This window comes from Salvia hispanica, chromosome 4, assembly GCF_029641045.1.
Source record: "Salvia hispanica isolate PSC_SH4W2 chromosome 4, Shi_PSC_v1, whole genome shotgun sequence".
In the NCBI taxonomy this organism is placed as follows: Eukaryota; Viridiplantae; Streptophyta; class Magnoliopsida; order Lamiales; family Lamiaceae; genus Salvia; species Salvia hispanica.
In genome coordinates, this window is record NC_142695.1 from 35862747 (window position 1) to 35880978 (window position 18232).

The 18232-nt window shown below is 35.3% G+C and overlaps 1 protein-coding gene and 1 long non-coding RNA gene across 8 annotated transcripts; both read left to right on the plus strand.

The window, feature by feature from the left end:
• Positions 1-207: 207 nt before the first annotated feature.
• Positions 208-5407, plus strand: LOC125187283 (protein ZINC INDUCED FACILITATOR-LIKE 1-like). 7 transcript variants are annotated; one of them, XM_089057112.1, is made up of 18 exons: positions 208-367; positions 444-590; positions 1619-1659; positions 1799-1859; positions 1955-2057; positions 2175-2277; positions 2425-2478; positions 2579-2641; positions 2951-3000; positions 3089-3164; positions 3268-3474; positions 3839-3926; positions 4088-4173; positions 4253-4360; positions 4438-4482; positions 4573-4661; positions 4850-4893; positions 5077-5407. In XM_089057112.1, the coding sequence occupies exons 2-18, from the start codon at positions 446-448 to the stop codon at positions 5211-5213; spliced, it is 1500 nt and encodes a 499-aa protein (XP_088913238.1). In that variant the 5' UTR covers positions 208-367; positions 444-445; the 3' UTR covers positions 5214-5407. The 7 variants fall into 7 exon arrangements, with proteins under 7 accessions (XP_088913238.1, XP_088913237.1, XP_088913241.1 ...); XM_089057115.1 differs by lacking the exon at positions 208-367 and adding an exon at positions 931-986 and having other exon boundaries at positions 457-590; XM_089057111.1 differs by having other exon boundaries at positions 213-590.
• Positions 5408-14578: 9171 nt separating this feature from the next.
• Positions 14579-16146, plus strand: LOC148928549 (uncharacterized). The gene is made up of 2 exons (XR_016137756.1): positions 14579-15317; positions 15424-16146. It is a non-coding gene; the product is annotated as an uncharacterized LOC148928549 (long non-coding RNA).
• Positions 16147-18232: the final 2086 nt, after the last annotated feature.

The window sequence follows — 18232 nt, forward strand, 5'->3', positions numbered from 1 at the left end:
TGATAGTATAAATTATAAATAACTTGATATATAAGGATAATAAATTAAGATAACTTTTTATAAATAAAAATATTCATATTTTTTTAAGGATGAAAGAAATAAAAAGTGTTAATGGAATCGAGAGAGTATTAACATTATTAAAATATATAAACTCAGCCTGCCACAATCTAATTCAACACGTACTAAGTTTTGGCAATACACTATCATATCATGCTTACACGTACTAATTTGAAGATTAAACACAACAATTTGCTGATTAAAAGTAGACGGTAGCAAAGTTTATTACTCCTATTTATAATTATTGGGCTGCAAATCTGTATATCTATGGTGGAGAAACACACTTGCTGCAGATAAAAACAAAAGCCACGTAAGCTGCGACAGCTCCTTCAGCTGGATTCATTATACAGCCTTCCAAATTCCGATTGAGTTTTACTCCGCTGCAGAAATGCCGGAAAATGCTGCTCCGCTGATCCAGAAACAAGACTACCACGAGAGCTGCGCGGCGTGCAAGATTGAACACATGAGGGATTCTGATGAAGGGATTCCATTCAAGCTTCTCATTTTGGTCTGGCTCATCACTCTCGCTGCAGGTACTACGTCTTTTCTTGATTTTTGAACTCGCTTTAATTTGATGTTGGGGTTTGGTATGGAGAAAAAGATCGGATTTTTAGATGATTTTCTTAAGCTGATTTGGTGAGGTTTATCTCGGATTGAACTGACTGGTTTGATAGCAGCCCTCGATGGTGAAATTGGTTGGTGGTTGGACCAGTGCACGTGTTTGGATGGAGTGCTATATTTGGTGAACTAATTTAATCGGAGTTTATGTTTCTTTCCTAATCATTGGCCTTTATTGATGTGGGACTCGTATTTATTTCCTTAAGCTAATGGTATGGGTGAGGTGTTGATCATAAATGACAATGATCTATGCAGGGAAATTTGTCTCTTTTTTGGAGGTCAAGAAATGTTATTTGTCTTCTGCAATTTGTGTAATGTCTTCCACTATTTATTGATATTTTACTTTGAGTTGTGTTTCGGATGGGGACATGATGCATTGTGTTAGAGCTATCCCCAACCACCTCTACTATGCCTTGAATAAGTGTCATTATTAGCAAAATTTGGAGTAAGTGTCATTTTCTACCCTAATTTAAATTCACTTATTCCATTAATATTGTTAATCAATATGATGTAGATTAGTACTCAGAAAAACTGTTAAAATTGTATTGTTGAAAAGTATTATCATGAATTTTTAGAAGTGATAAGATAAGGAATTTGAGTGTAAAATGGGTTGGGAAATGGTTTTTGCATTTTGGCTGAAGTTGGTTTTTTGCAAGAGCACTGACTTTTGCTGCAATAATCACAAAAAAATTGGAGTGCAGGGGTGGAAATGGCGTTAGCCGGTATAATGTGAAGTGGAGAAATATTTCCTTCACAAATAGCTTAAATTTTTATGATTAAACTTTGGCTTGTCTGATAGTATAAGATAGTAGCAGCTTGTTACCAATTTGCTTAGCTCAATCTTTCCCTTCTTGCTAAGTTACACTTTATTTATGCACATTTACGACGTTGATATTAAATGCTTTCACTGTATTCTAATGACATTTTATGGTGCCGTTGACAGCTCTGCCAATATCGTCTCTTTTCCCTTTCCTATATTTTATGGTAATGATGCGCCCCCAACCTTAAATTAGTACTGTAACTTTTCAACGCTTTCAAGAGTCTGTATCATACAACGTGTTCCCGTCATCTCATTTTTTTGGTTTGCATAGTAACTGAATAGCATTATACCTACCTACTGCAGATAAGAGATCTCCATATTTCAGAAAAGGAGGAAGACATAAGTTACTATGCTGGATATGTCGGTTGGTCTCTTTTTAACGTTGTTGTATACTTGTATAGTATATGAGACAATTGTATAATTGATCAGTATTTAACATGTAGCTAATATTTCTTGAAGGATCGTCTTTCATGCTTGGGAGAGCTTTGACTTCTTTTCTCTGGGGGCTCATAGCTGATAAATATGGTCGGAAACCAGTCATAATTTTTGGCACATTTATAGTGTGAGTGTCCATAATATTTATATTTTCATTTATACACCGATTCATATCTGTGTCAATTGGCCTTATTAAGTACTCTTATCACATTTTTCGTATCTTTATTTTGGATGAATTTTCCAGGGCTATATTCAATACATTTTTTGGTGTTAGCGTAAACTTTTGGATGGCCATTATTACAAGGTTCCTTCTTGGAAGTTTATGTGGGACGCTTGGACCATTAAGGGTACGCTCGCTGATCCAAAACTTTCGTAGTAACTTAGCTATATTTTCTGTTTCTTTTTATATGCACATTAATACCGAAGTTTGTTTGTTGGCATTTAGTAAATTCTTAATACCTTGTAATTGTTCGTTTGAATTTCCAATTGACCAGGCATATGCTTCTGAAATTTGTCGTAAAGAGCACCAAGCTTTGGGGATGTCAGTTGTGAGGCTTTGATCCTTGTTCTTTTCCTTTGCTCAACTCATTATCTTATCAATATTATCCTGATATGTAATATGTTGCTTGTTTAACTTGATTTTTACAGATTAGCACATCCTGGGGCATAGGCTTGGTCATCGGTCCTGCTGTCGGAGGCTTTCTTGCACAGGTAATTTCTTTCTGAACACTCCAAGAAACTGCAGGTTATTAACATAATTGGTGCATAAAAAACTAACTTGAAAAAAACTACTCCGCACTTACTGATTTTAATGCATATAGTAATGTAAATAATAACAAACATAAATATCTCTTCAATACTAGTATAAAATATTTCTGAAGTTCAGTCAAACATAATCTTATTTTTGGGTGCTGGATATCGCAAATTTCTCTTTTCTGCATTGTCATGTCTTGAAGTTTGTTGGTTATATACTGGAAAGAATCTCTTACACTTCAGTTATTTTGAATTGCATGATTTTAGCCTGCAGAAAAATATCCACAAATTTTCTCCGAAAAATCCATCTTTGGAAGGTAAGCCTAGTTTACCCATTCATTTCCTTTTGCCTACGTGATTTTATAGCGCAAACGGACTCTACATTGCTATCAATATCAATTGCAGGTTTCCATACTTTTTACCTTGTCTAGTGATCTCAGCATTTGCTTTGGTGGCGTCTAGTCTCTGCCTCTGGCTCCCCGTATGCTTCTCTCCTAAGCCATCCGTTTAAAGTAAAATCAGTATTGTGCGTCGGACAACTCAACAAATCCCCCCCCCCCCCTCTCAAATATGAATTATTGCAGGAAACAATTCATTTCCATAACAAAGAAATCATAGCTCAGAAATCTGCAAGGGAAGGCGACTCCTGTGAGTCCATTGAGTCGTATAAAGTGGAAGTTTCTGTGCTCAAACGCACAGTCTCTCCAAAAAGCCTCTTAAGAAATTGGCCCTTGATGTCTGCTATTATTGTGTACTGTGTTTTCCAGCTTCATGATATGGCTTATAGTGAGGTATTTTCTTTATTCTCTTCCTTTGTACGAAGAAATATTTTTTCGTATAATCGAATGCACTCTATATTTCTTAGTATTTTGTTTGTAAAAACAGCATATATATGTATCAAATGTATTATTTTAGTATAGACATCCCAAGGCATGTAACATCATATACCTTCAATAGTATTAATTAGATCGTTAACTAGACAACTTATGGCTCCAATAATATACAGTTTCTCAAGAATAAGCAATGGCCCTCATGCTAATTTGCTTAATGGTTTCTGGAATCCGAAAGTAGACCTAAACACAATAATTTGTTTAATTATAAATTGTCATCTATTGCGGCTCATATATTTAGTAGTATTTGTTATATTTTCTCCAGATATTCTCTTTGTGGGCTGTCAGCTCAAGGAGGCTCGGGGGATTGCATTTTGACACGGCAGATGTTGGTGCAGTTCTTTCGATCACAGGTACACAGTTTATCCTTCTCTGTGTATAGCTTTTCATTTTGATAACCATGTTTTGAAATGCAGCTTACCAATTACCATGGTGAAATACCCTTGCTCTTTTTCTTTAAGTCGATTCACCTGTAATTTGACGTATCTTATTTAATGTTTCCTTGGTAATTCAGGGGTTGGTATGCTCATCTTTCAGCTCTCCGTATATACCTGGATTGAGAGGATACTTGGACCTGTCATGGTCGCTCGTATAGGATCTGTACGTCTCCCTAAAACTCCCATCTCTAATCCATTTGCTTGTCCTTCTAACATCTTGCCTGCCTGTTTATCCTTTGCAGGTCATTTCGATACCGTTGCTAACAACCTACCCATTTTTGGCCAATTTATCGGGTCTCATCCTCTTATTACTTCTTAATTTTGCTTCAATGTTCAAGAACGTGCTCGCTGTGAGTTCTTATCTTCAATTTACACTGCACTCTATTTTTTCTCTATTTTTCTACTGATTCACAACGAACATTAACAGATATCCATCACGACAGGCCTGTTAGTTCTTCAAAATAGAGCTGTGGTTAGTCCCGGTCTCTCCTTATCAAATTGCAATTTCACACACATTCATGAATCAAACTGTTACGAATCAATCTGATATCCCCCTTTTCAGACAAAAGAGCAAAGAGGAGCTGCAAACGGCATATCCATGACAGCCATGTCTCTCTGTAAATCTATCGGTCCTGCAGCCGGAGGTTCCCTGTGAGTTTTACTCGAACATTTCTCATTTTCAGCTCACATTTTTATCTTCTACATGACTCATTTCTGTGTTCCATCTTCAACCAAGTAGTTGCAACTATTTATCGCAATATTCTTCGGTATAATGGGCATAATTTTTCGTGTTTGATATACGCGTTGTAACATCACTTTCTCGTCTTCGACGTGTCCAGACTCTCCTATGCTCAAGGCCGTCTGGATGCAGACTTCTTACCAGGTACCAACGGGGGAGTCTCATGTAAAATAGTCTAACATGTCAAAATCTATTGGACGCGAGTTCCAAAAATTATTTCAATCGGGTAGTTGAGCCGTTAGACGGTCTTACACGATATTGTTGAGCTCTTGCATATGTATATGTAATCAACCGAGTTTGACAACAAATTATACCGTTGCAATGCAGGTGTTCACCTAGTTTTCTTCGTGTTAAACGTGGTTGAGTTTGTCGGCTTCGTAATGACCTTCCATCCATTTCTTGTCGTCCCCAACGATGACGTGTGTTTGAGTTCGGTCGGTGACCAGGAAAGTCTCTTGAGCTGATTGGATCAGTATTTTCTTCCATGGTGTAGTTTTATAGTGTACATTTGTTCTAAAAAATGAAGCATAGTGAGTAATGATAAGCGAACTGTGAATAGAAAAGGTATCAATTTTTTGGCATGTTTGATTTTGTACAATCTCTTCAATAAAATATTGTACACTTAGCTCTTCCAATAAAATAGTGTGTACTTAGCTCACAGTGTTTCAACAAAATAGTGCACTATGTACTTATTTACTTTATGCGTCCATTAAAAATAGTCTCATTTGTGGATGACAACAGATTTTATTGATAGGAGAACAAGTGAGTAAAGTATGAGAGAAACTTTCTATTTTTATAAATGAAATTATAGACATCTCAAAATGGCAATGAGACTAGTTTTCATAAACGGATGGAGTATTATTTTTGGACACATTTTCCTTATGTTTTATTAGTGAACTACATAAAAAAGATTTATGGTGAATAGGGTTTGCTTATTTGTGGGAAATCATTAAATTAATATCACCCGAGGTTCTTTACCAAAAGAAATATATATTTAAATCATCGGAGGTTCTCGGTGAAAGGTTGTTTTATACATTTAACATACTTTTTGCATTATTTTTAAGAGTAAAGGTAATCCTAAACATATAGTCAGAATACGAATTTGGTCCAAAATATTCACTTTTTAAAAATCGGGTCCAGAACATTTGAAATCGTTATCGAAGTGGTCCTAAACATTTGAAATCGTTATCGAAGTGGTCCTTTTCCGCAAAAAACTAACGGTCAAGGCCTAATTAATGATTTTTTTAACTTAATTAATATACTAATGCATAATTAATTAAACAAAATTAAATATAAAATTAATATAATGCTAAGAAATTCCAAAATCGATGAGGGGGCCGTGACGGTGCCGCCGATGACCTGGCCCTGAGACTGCGCTGTCGTGGGTTATGATGATGGGCAGCTTCGGCTTGTTCTTCGACCCCACCGACCGCCCTCGTGGCCGCCGCGACACTGATGCACTATTTTTTAGCACTAAATAAACCTGCAAGTATAAAGTATATATAGTATAGCTAAAGGTAAGTACCGGATATCGAACACGGGGAAGGAAAACACAAAGTGTCTATCTTCTACTAAGACGCAATTACTATCTGGAAGAACAAGAGAATTTTGGAAACTTTTGAAAACTGAAAAGATTTGAAAACAAATAACAACTAGATGCAATTAAAACACAGAGACAAACGATAGAGATAAGGGAATTCCAGGGATATGTGTTCACGGTTATGGTTATACAAATTCCAAACTACAGTACCCTAGCACAGTTATTACTTTGATAGGAAGAGTCACCTAGCTTATGCTCATGCGATGCAAACGTTGATTACAAGATTAGGGTTGTCAATCCTAACACGTAACTCCATAAAGCTCCTAAGACCCTTGAAAAGTCCTCACTCTCAATTAACAGTGCCGTTTTAAGGGAACCTAACTGTAGCGTCTACTAAGTGGATCTAACTCGCTAGAACTCTCCCACAGTTATGAAGCAAGCTATATTAAATCATACACGATTGTGTCACTCAATCATGAAGCATCAGGATTTACTTAGGGAAGAAACAAAGTAAAAAAAAAAAACGGATATTAAATAGAAAAAGGAATTGTATAACCAAAGTCGTTACTAACACATCCCTAGAATCCTATGAGTTTAGTTACACATAATGGAATAAGTTAAACACATAGATTGAATGGAAGACAATTTGAACATAAAACTAAAGCAAATAAAACTCATAGGTTGAATCCTTGTCGTTCTTGATGTTCTTGAAATCCTTCTTCAACTCCTTGCGCAATTGAAGTACTTTAGCTTTTGATCTCTGTGAATTATTTTGCAAAAAGAAGCTCTGTGATTGATGAAGCTTGAGGTCCTATTTATTGGGGAAAGCCAATCCTCATTGTAGAAGGAAAAGATCTTCAAAATATGATAAATCTTGGAGCAGATCTAGGGCTAATCGGATTCGCCGCCTTTCTCCGGCGGTCGCCGCGTTGGAGTTCAGAGTATCTGATCCTTCGGCGGCCGCCGGGTGAGACTCTCTTTCAAGTATAATTTTCCGAGGCGGGCCGCTGCATTTGCTCTGGCCGGCGCCGGCGGTCGCCATACAACTTCGCGACGGTCGCCGTCTGACTCCAGATTTCCAGACTTTGCATTTTGACTCCCTTTTTTTGCTCAATTATGCACATTTCTCACAAAACACGTCAAAATACCAAAAAATAGATAAAATATCCAAATAATGGACGTGTAGAGTGACTTTGACATAAAAAACGGACCAAATAATGGCCTTAAAACAGTGCAAAATCTGAGCGTATCAACTCCCCCGAACTTACATTTTTGTTTGTCCTCGAACAAAACAATAAAGACACAAGAATAGACGCACGGAATGCACAAGGACTAGACGTCGTCATTGCCTCAAAAGATGAAAGAATAGATTAAGCATGTATTAATGCAATCAAATCAGGCAAGGCTTATTAGTGCACTTTCATTACTAACTCGTGGAACTCCTTAAATTCAAGCACTCACATGTGGCAAACTTCCAAAGATGGGAAGTGTTCCCTCACTCTCAAAGTGTATAAAGGTAATGTGTATATAAGCACTCAAATCATGCATCAAACAAAGTTTAGCATAAGCACTCAATTATGCACATTTCTCACAAAACACGTCAAAATACCAAAATAGATAAAATATGCAAATAATGGACGTGTAGAGTGACTTTGACATAAAAAACGGACCAAATAATGGCATTAAAACAGTGCAAAATCCAAGCATATCTGACACCTCGCCGCCGTTCTCTCCTGCCGCCCCTGTAGCTCTTGTCACGGTCGCACATTAGACTAAATAAAAAAGTGGGTCTCACATTCAACCAACTTTTCCAACCAACTTTTCTTTACATTTCTTACAATTCGTGCTCATAATAAGAGTGACAATTATCATGAGATGGAGAGAGTATTATTATTCTTCTTCTTCTTAATTTCGTCTTCTTCTCCAAATAAAAGGGCAACCATTGTTAACGTTTTAAAATTTAAATAATCAAATTCAGCCCCTTTTAACATCCAAATTTTATTTATTTAGTCTGTAGTGTCATTAGTTTGGAAGGACTAAGTATGCATTTCGAAAATTTTGAGAAAAATCACAATAGGAAATTTATAAAATAAAATAAAATAAAATGGGAGTGACTCTTATTGTGGAACGTGATACGCTCGGATTTTGCACTATTTTAAGGCCATTTTGTGGTCCGTTTTGAGTGTCAAAGTTGCATTACATGTCTATTATTTGCATATTTTGTCTATTTTGGTATTTTGGCGTGTTTTGTGAGAAATGTGCAAGATAGAGCTAAAAAAGGGCATAAAAACATCAAAGTTCGGAAGTTGGAGCGGAAGGCAACCTAGCGGACCGCTGGTGCACGCAAGCGGTCGCTGCAAAGCACTCCAGAACTCTCTGACTCTCTCCAGCGCCCGCTAAGGGCCGCTGGGAAAATGCGGCGCACGACAGCTATGTTCAAACTCTATTTTCCGGTGATCCTAAAGTCCGATCAGAGCTTTGTATATGTCATTCTCTTCGTCTTCAAAAGAGCTTTCCAATGGTACCTAGATCATCTCATTCGGAGTTCTGTGGACAAAGTTATGACCATTCTACGAAAGTCATGCAAAGTTGTCAAATGCTGGCGGGAATTTAGGCGGAAATTCAAGGAAGGAAAGAAGATATTACCTTGAAGACAAATCTTTTCCTTACACTATAAGGCACGAAATTTACCTTCTCCAAACCTTTTTCATGCCTATAAATACCCATAACCTAATTCATATAATTCACCAATCTTAGAGCCTTAATTCCATACCCTACCTTACACATAAATTCTTCCATCTTCTACAAGGAGCATAGAATTCAAGGAAGATCAAGCAAGAGCAGGATTAATTCTTCCGGGTTTTATCTAGTTTTTGTTAGATTGAACATATTTTATTTTGCTTATATTTATTTAGATTATCTGTGTATGGATAGCTAAATTTATAGAATCGTAGGGGATGAAAGTAATTGACTCTATGTAGTTCTTTTTATTTTGTTTAATGTTCAGAACTCGTTTTACTTTAATTATTCCTTTGTTTATATTTAACTGCTTGGTTGTTACTTTAATTTATTGCTAATCTCTTATCGGTGATGACTTTGAGTGGTTTATATTTTATGTGTCAATGCAATATTTGTGACATGAGTATTGATACATGATAGGAAGAACTCCTAGTAGAGCTTGAGTCGGATGAACATAGAACTAAATAATTAGAATTACTATTGAGTTGATGAAATCACTACCCTAGGATTCCCTTGTCCCATCTGATTTCTAAAACCATGTTAACTGCAAACTGCGAAACTGTTTCACTGTTTTCATTTAATTGCTTTCTTTACTTGCTTTTATTATCTGTTTTTCTTAGTTTAATCAAATCTCAACTGTGTGTCCAAATAGTATATGAGACTGAGTATGTGGTAGGCAGTCTGTAAATTTATTCCCAACACGATATCCCGGTACTGACCTTTAGCTATACTAGATCTACTCTGTATACTTGCAGGTATTTTTAGTGCTAATAAAAAGTGCATCAAAACGGAAGGAGTAATACATTCCAAAGGAAAAAAAATATAGAAAGATAAATTATTTTAAAAAAAATAAAATAATACTCCATCCGTCCCACTTTAGGAGTCCTAATTTGTTCGGCACAGGTTTTAATAAAATGTAAAGGTAAGTTGGTGAAAAAAGATAGTGGAAGGTGGATCCTATTTTCATACATATTAGTTTTATAGTAATAAAATGTTAGAGGAAAAATGATATGCAATGTGGGACCTATTACCATTTATGGAATATTCCAACACTCCTTAAGTGGGACACCAAAAAATGATAAATTGAGACTTCTAAAGTGGGACGGGGGAGTAGTACAAAATGTATTAAAAAACATAAAGTGTAATACCTTTCAAATACCTTCTCCCTCGGAGAATAGTTTTCATGAAAAGAAGACAAGTATGGTAGTTACAAGATTTTACATCTCCATCAATGGAGAGGTAAAGATACCTCTTCAATATGGGAAAGGGAATAATACCTTCTAAAATGATAAATGTGGTCTATTTTTAAGAGATAGAGAAGGTATTTTCTGTTTTATCAATCGAGAGAAAGAAATGAATAATGGTCAATTAAATTTAATATTTCCTCCACCCTTTAATTGACACAAAGTTCCAATTAATTGACACTTTTACTTTTTACTAATTTAGTAATGGACCTCACCTTTAACGAATTCATTCCACTCACATTTTATCATAAACTTAATATATAAAAATATGATTCACATTTCACTAACCTTTTTTATCCAATTTCCACTATATTTCATAAAATTCATGCCAATCAACCGATGACAACTACTTGTTTGATAAGTGATGTGAGTTATGCCTACGTTAGTTAGTGTCTCAGATTTATGGCCAAATTAAGAAAATATTTGATTTTACTAGCATACATTTGATATCCTCGTTAATTTTTTTTTCTAATAAACCTATTATGTTTGATAGGAAAATTATGAAATCAGAAATAAATATGTAACGACGGATTTAACTTAATCAAATAAATTTACAGCCATTTTATCAAATAATTACAAAATTTACGGCAACAAAAAATTATTAAAAAGTTTTTAAGCTCCAATCACCATGTTCCCGAGTTACGCACTTACCTATATGGATTGTTGGGTGTATAAATTCAAAAATAAACAAGATGAACCAAATTGTTAGAGAATAAGTATTACTTTAATATTTGCAGAAAAAAAAATGGAAGAATGGACAATTCTGATAGAAGATAATGACTTAACTTCAATTATGAGAAAACCTCAAACAAATCCGAAGAAGAATAATCACCTATGCTGAATTTAAAAGCCACAAACAAAGTTCTTCAAAAATTTATGGGAAAAAATTGATCCAACTCAATCTTAATGAACATAATTCATCGTGTGATACTGAATTGGGAATATTATCACGTGGACTTTTGATTTACCACGGTTGGTTCTGTCGTGTTGTACTGGATTCTCTGAAATGCTAATTGCTGTCTTGTTGTCACAGAATAGTTGACTTTTTTCGTGTAGGTGGGAAGCCAATTTTTGTCAACAATCTCCTCAACCACATGATTTCCATGAGTACATTCTTGATTCCTCGAAATTCGACTTCAACGCTAAATAGAGCTACTACCGTTTGATTCTTGCTCCTCCAAGTAACGAGATTTCCCCCAACAAATGTAAAGTAGCCCCCTGTCGACTTTCTATCGACTGGATTGCTTACCCAGTCAACATCAATGTATGCATCGATCTCTAGATCTTCTCCTTTTCCTAGGAACACTCTATACCCCATAGTTCCTTTCAAATATCGAACGATCCTCAAGGCGGCCTCCATGTGATCAGTCTATGGCTTCCACACTAATTGTTGATATCTTTCTCCATCAGCGAGATCAACTCCTTCTTCTATTCTTAACCTATGGTTTGGCATCATGGGAGTTTCTACAGGCTTGCACTCCAATAAGCTTGTGTCTGCCAACAAATCCAAGACATATTTCTTCTGCCTAAGGAAATATCCGTGTCTGGATCTCATCACTTCGATTCCTATGAAGTACTTCAACGCTCCTAGATCTTTCATCTCAAACTCTTTGATCAGGTTCTCTTTCAAACTTTGAATTTCTTCAATATCATCTCCAGTGATATGTTAGGTTTGGTATACTGAAAAGCATGTTTCGATCAAATTTCGCTCGAATAGAATCTTGCTTGTATACGTAAAACTCTATAATCCACTTTTAACCCGATTCAGTATTATTCGAGCAGTTTCGCACGAATAGAATCAATATATTATTACATTGTGTTTGCTTGTGCATTTATAAGATGTTTTATAAACATTTAAATGTATAAGAAGCAAAAAAAGTCTAAGTCTTTTGTTTAGTAGACTGGTTGTGGGCGTCGTCCACTTTAAGGTAACACAGTCGGTTCTATGCAATGTTTTGCAAAAGAAAAGGATCTCAGATAGGCTTAGACTACCTATCGTGAAAGGTTGCAATGTCAGTCCGATTATTTCTAAGCCTTACTGAAATAAGATGACGTTGGTGTGGTATAGCACTGAATGGATCTAACAGCAAGACGTGTCTTTTTGCTATGTACTGAAAGACTAGGTCTTGATAAAATACTATTTCTTAATCTACATACGTTAGCATTGAGCATACGGTATTGATTATGCACTACTTTGACTTATCAAATGGTGCGGGTTTTTCGCAACCCAATAATCCTGATATATTGGGTAGTGGTGATTAATATCTAGCGGTGCTAGGATTGCTATTATGTTGAATCGCGCACGAGGTGAGTCTCATTTGATAATGTCCTCAAGAGGAGCTCGAACAAGGTTTTATTATTCGGGAAACTGGCCAGTTGGAGTTTTATTACTCTATGAATAATAAATAAGTGTTTCTTGCTAAGACCACTCTTGGAATTAATAAGATGCTAATTAATTAAGTCCATAGCAGACATTAATTAATTAATGGACATTTATATCTTAAGCGTGAGAAATAAATAATAAACAAAACGGAAGCCCGGATTACTTATAATTTTGGATTTGGATGGGGAGTGCAATATTACTTCTAGTGGCTGTTCGTAATATTCCAATGTAAGCTTGTATTAAATTGTGGGTTCAATTTAATTAGTAAAAAGCTAATTGGGGGAGCCCATATCCAAAACCTTCCATAGATCCCTGACTGGGCCCAATATGAACTTAATATAAATAGGAGAATAAAGGAGAGACAGAATCACAATTATTAGATGAAATTTTCGTCCCCCTCTCTCATTAGTGGAGGAAATCGAAAATTTTTCAGCTCCTCCTCCATGAGGAATTTTTCTGTCTTCTTTATTCGAGTCCTAGTATTTTGATAAGATCAGCCCACCCTGATATCGAGATACAGTTCGAGAACCAGTCAGAAGATCTGTGGTCTAGTATTGGAGATCATCACGTGGAGAAGGCGCGAGCAATCGTCGATTCTTTGGAGAATCAAATCGGTAACTCTAAACCGTAGAAATCATGTTTAGGATTTATATTTTCTAAGCATGAATTATTTGCGTTCTAGCATGCAATTATCTGTTTAACATGTGAATTGATTAATCGCATAATCGGTCAAATCGATCCTTGTCTGATTTATTTATTTTGTACAAGTCTTCCGCTGTGCAAGGGGCACCAAACCCCAGCATGATGATCATGTCATCGACATAGATGATCAGACAGGATCAGACATGTCACCTTATCGTCTCTTTTCTTTGTGAAGAGTGTGTGATCTTAAAGGCTTTGTTTAAATATGAGTTTGAACATTGCCTGGCAGAACCTTCTGAACCAAATTCTAGGAGACTGTTTTAGCCCATATAATGTATTTCTCAAACGACATACTTGTCCGGTTCCGAATTCAGCTAAACATCCTAGAGGGACTTCCATACATACTTCTTTGTTTGCCTCTAGTTCTACATGAAGGAAGACATTTGTAACTTCGAATTGGTGTAAGGGCCAATCTTTGCATGCTGCTACAGATAGTAAAGCTCGAACAGTATTCAACTTTGCCAATGCAGATAAAGTTTCTTCTTAGTCTACCCCATATACCTGTGAGTATCCTTTGGCCACGAGTCTCACCTTGTATCTCTCGATTGAACCATCAGCTCTTCTTTTGACAGTAAATACCCATAGGCATCCCACCGGCTTCTTTCCTTGAGGCAACATGCACTTCCTCTCATGTTCCATTTTTGATGAGAGTATCTATCTCCTTCTTCATCGCTTCCCTCCAATATTTATGTTTCGCAGCTTTCTCAAACGTCTATGGGATTTCTTCTTCCTTATACAGTGCTGCTTCAAATGCCCTGGCCATTTCTGAGGGTTGTCCCTGTGCAACATTAATCATTGCATATTTGGTCTTTCTTCCCTTCCAATCCGGTGACTACCTTTGGGGGGGGGGGACTCCTCTAGTGCTTCGCAAGGGTAAGTCATATGATTCTCCATTTCTCCCGTTGGTTTCACAGTCATCTCCATTGTTCCTAGAGACATTACTATTCTCAGGAAGTACAATATCAATATTTGAACTGTTTACCTCAACTCCACGTTCTGACTAATGGGAGTTGACTGCCCTGCGGCGGGAAGTATGGGGGTGATTTTTGAATTTTTCGGAGTTTAAGGGTGGTTAATCGGAGGTATTTTGGGCTCAGGGGTCAGTATGAGATTTCGGGAAGTATGGAGGTGGTTTTTGGGAGATAGTATGAGGGCGGGGTATAATAGGCGATATAGGGTGTTTTTTGGGGTCGGTTTGGAATTTAAAAAACTCTAGGGTATTAATAGTGAAAATCACTCATTTGTTGAGGATATCTCCGCCGCGCTCTGCTAACCACAGCCTCCGTGGGAATCGTCGCCATCGGCATTTTCTCGCCGCTGGTGGTGTTAAATTCCGATTTCTCACCTTCAGACCATGTCCTAGCCACCGAAACAGAGGCTATAGCCTTCTCCTCCGACCTGTTCTCGCTGCTCACAGTTGACTGACCTTTGCTGCCTACTAGAATTTCGGTGTAGGCGGCTTGGTTGCTAACTGTGATAGCCGCCGCTGCTCTTCCACCACCACTGTTGTTTCGATTGGCATTCAAGGCCTGTCGAGCCTTCTTCATATCCTCGTACCACTCCGAGAATCCGTGGATGTGGAAGCATGTGTCTTTCGTATGCTTTTTACATCTACAATGGGTACATACCAGTTAACTTTTATTTCTTCTCTGCGGTAGTTTGAGTTCCGGGACGGTGGTGTGGTGGAGGGATCTGTGTTCGATTTCAGCCGAACGCCCCTAGTCCGACTCCAATTTCGGAGGGGGCCTTTGGCCCTGGATTCATCAGTTTCTCGTTCACGGCCTCCTGTCTGACCAGGCTATACGCCTTTCTCGCCGTTGAAATTGGGTCCATGTTCAGGATCTCCCTCTTGATCTTGTCGTATTTGTCATCAAGCGCCCATATAAATTGATACAATCGGTGCCTATGGGTATTCTGATATCTGATCTTACCATTCGATGCTTCTTGGTGAATCCATCAGGTTTGGATCCCGACTGTCTGTGGAAATTCATAAATCTTGAAATTTATTCCATAGAGCTTCTAATGACATATTACCTTGTTTTCATTCCACATGCTTGCCTGTGCAGCTCTGAAATTTGGAACGAGTCCGCTCCACTCTCATATGTGATTGCTAGAGCTTCACATAGGTCTCTGGCAGTCTCATACTGTGAGTCCTCGTTCACAAGGCTAGTCTCGATGTTGTTATCTCGTTGCTCCCACTTCGGGTAGTTTGGATCAATGGATGCCGAAAGGTCTGAAACTCCAGTAATGTGAGATTTCAGACCCTTTCTAGTGATTGCCCGTGTCATTGGCTTCGCCCAGAGGGAGTAATTATCCCTATCAAGTTTGTTTTAAACATGTACGACACCCAGTGATTCTGGCTGGGTTGACTGGGTTGGTGGTTGATTTGGTGGTTTCTGTGACATACTCAGTCTCATGAATTTGGCGAATTGTGCCGCAAATTCGGGTGTGAAGTTTACACAGCTATTTGTTTCGGAATCTGATTCTGACATCCTCTTTTCCTTGTTGTTTTGCAGGGTTTAAAAGGGTCGGTAAAGGTAGAGACTATGATGATATTTATCTAATACCATCTGAAAGATGTAATCGAGAGAGGCGATGTTGTGGCTGTGCATAATAAAGAGAGGAAAAGATTTGAGAGAATGAATTGTTTATTTCTTGTGTCTTTGCATAGTTCAGAATCTCCTATTATATAGGAAAACATAATCCCTAACTAAGGAAAAATAATCAATTACAAATCAATCTATTTTAGGGTATTGTACCTATCCTAATCAAATGAATGATTTCCTTAATCTTCTCTACTTTATGTATGCACTTTGACACAAGGTTCACCTTGAGGGGTTTAAGGGAGGGTGTTGGTAACTGAAACTAAAAAATACATAAAACTATTCCACATCGGTGTCAAGATAAAATTGAAACTAGTATATTAATCGTATGAGCCACTCCTTCTATCACCAATTGGTTTTAGGATGAAACCCATGGATTTCTATAGGGAAAAGTATACAGTGGAAGATTGATGAAAGGCTAAAAAAGAAAAACTTTAATTTTTTTCGATAGACAAATTGATGCAGAAACATTATCCAACCGAATTTGTGAGATACCTATCTATATGTTTTAAGGGCAAATCTGAGAGCATATAGTACATATCTTTATCTATACATTACTCCTTTATTTAAATGTAACACTATTAAAAATATGAAAAATGTTTTAGAGACATAATGTTTCCAAGCTATAATGTCATAAAGAGGTTAAAATAGTCATTTTAAATAGGATTTCATTTCTTATTAAATTAATATTTTGTAAATATACATTCTTGTCCCTATAAGTCTATAACCGTTATATCTCTTCTAATTAAGATGAATGAGATTTGCTATTCCTATAATTATGGAATTCTTCTAATACTTTCTAAATTAACAAATTAGTTACAACAAATCTTTATTTAATAATTTTATTGGTTAAAAGTTGATTGTGATTCATTTAAAATTCGAAAATGTTGATAAGTTAAAGTGATTAATTTTGGTTTAGTATAATTAATAAAACCAATACTAATATTAAAAAATATAAATACAAAATAAATAACAAACATTTAATAATAAATTAATTGAAGATATACTATACAAATATAATAAATTAATAAAGTCATACACTTATTTTTTAAAATCAAAATTATTGTATTATTTAGTCCAGGATATATCTTTCAAACTAACTCTATCATAATTAAATTTTATAAGTAGTTTATTTTCTCCTTTTCTTTATAGAGGAGTATTAGAGTTTTAAGCTCAATTACTATGAAATAAATTAAAATTTGATTAAGGACTTTAGTTATATTAATTGAGTTTACAATTTTGATTCGAATTCTTTACTTTTTAAAAGTTTAATTTCTGTAAAGTCTTTTTAGAGCGTTATAGTCGAACTTTGATAAAAAAAAAATAATCACATATTTTTAACTTATTTATTTAATATTTTAAGCCATATAGTTAGTATTTTGTCTTTCATGCTATTAAAATATTATAGTTTTTAAGTCATTTTTTTAATAATATGAAACAAAAATTTGATAAATGATATATTAATACTGTCTATGTTTATGTATTATTTTTCAAACATTTCATAATTTTTATTTAACTATTTACTTTTTTAATTTCTAATTTCATTTAATTCTTATTTTTTAGTATAAAATTGCAAATAAATGTATCTATTAATCAAAGAACAAAAATATTAAATTTTGGAGTAATTTTTATACGATGATGAAGTGCAACTTAATTGATAACATGCTTCCATCCAATTGGTCGAATTAGGTGTTTGAATCATCACATGATAAATGCAAAATGACTATTGATCTTTTAAAAGCAATACCTTTCATTGATCATAACAATAATTTTTATTCACAAAAATAATACTAGTATAGAGTAATTTCTATTCAAAATAATGATATTTTATAGTATTACAATAATAATTTTTATTAGTAAGAAGAATAACTTTTATTAGTTAAAAACATTAACTTTTACTTAGAAGAATTATAATTTTAGTCCTATATAATATATTTATAATATTAAAGTAATAGAGTAACTTTTATAAATAAAATAGTACTCCGTAAATTATATTTTTAAGAGCAATAATTTTTAGTTTTATATTTTAAAAAAATCATATGAGCTCTTTCTCGTAAAAAATATGTATGTTTTAAAAATTATTATTTAATTGATAAAGTTTATACCGTTAAAGTAAGTATGCAAAGAAAACAAAATCAAATTGTCGCACCATTCCATAAAATTATAATTAAGATTAAAATACTCTAATTAAAACTATATGATCAATAAAGTAGCTAATTTAATTTTCATAATCTAAGCTATCTTTCTAAAATAACATTAGGGTATATAAGTC

Bases quoted from the DNA above. Each gene is read 5' to 3' on its own strand.
- LOC125187283 (XM_089057112.1), top strand. From the start codon at position 446: ATGCCGGAAAATGCTGCTCCGCTGATCCAGAAACAAGACTACCACGAG. The intron at 1,660-1,798 runs GTAATGATGCGC...TACCTACTGCAG, and splicing joins TCCCTTTCCTATATTTTATG to ATAAGAGATCTCCATATTTC. The intron at 3,001-3,088 runs GTAAGCCTAGTT...TATCAATTGCAG, and splicing joins GAAAAATCCATCTTTGGAAG to GTTTCCATACTTTTTACCTT.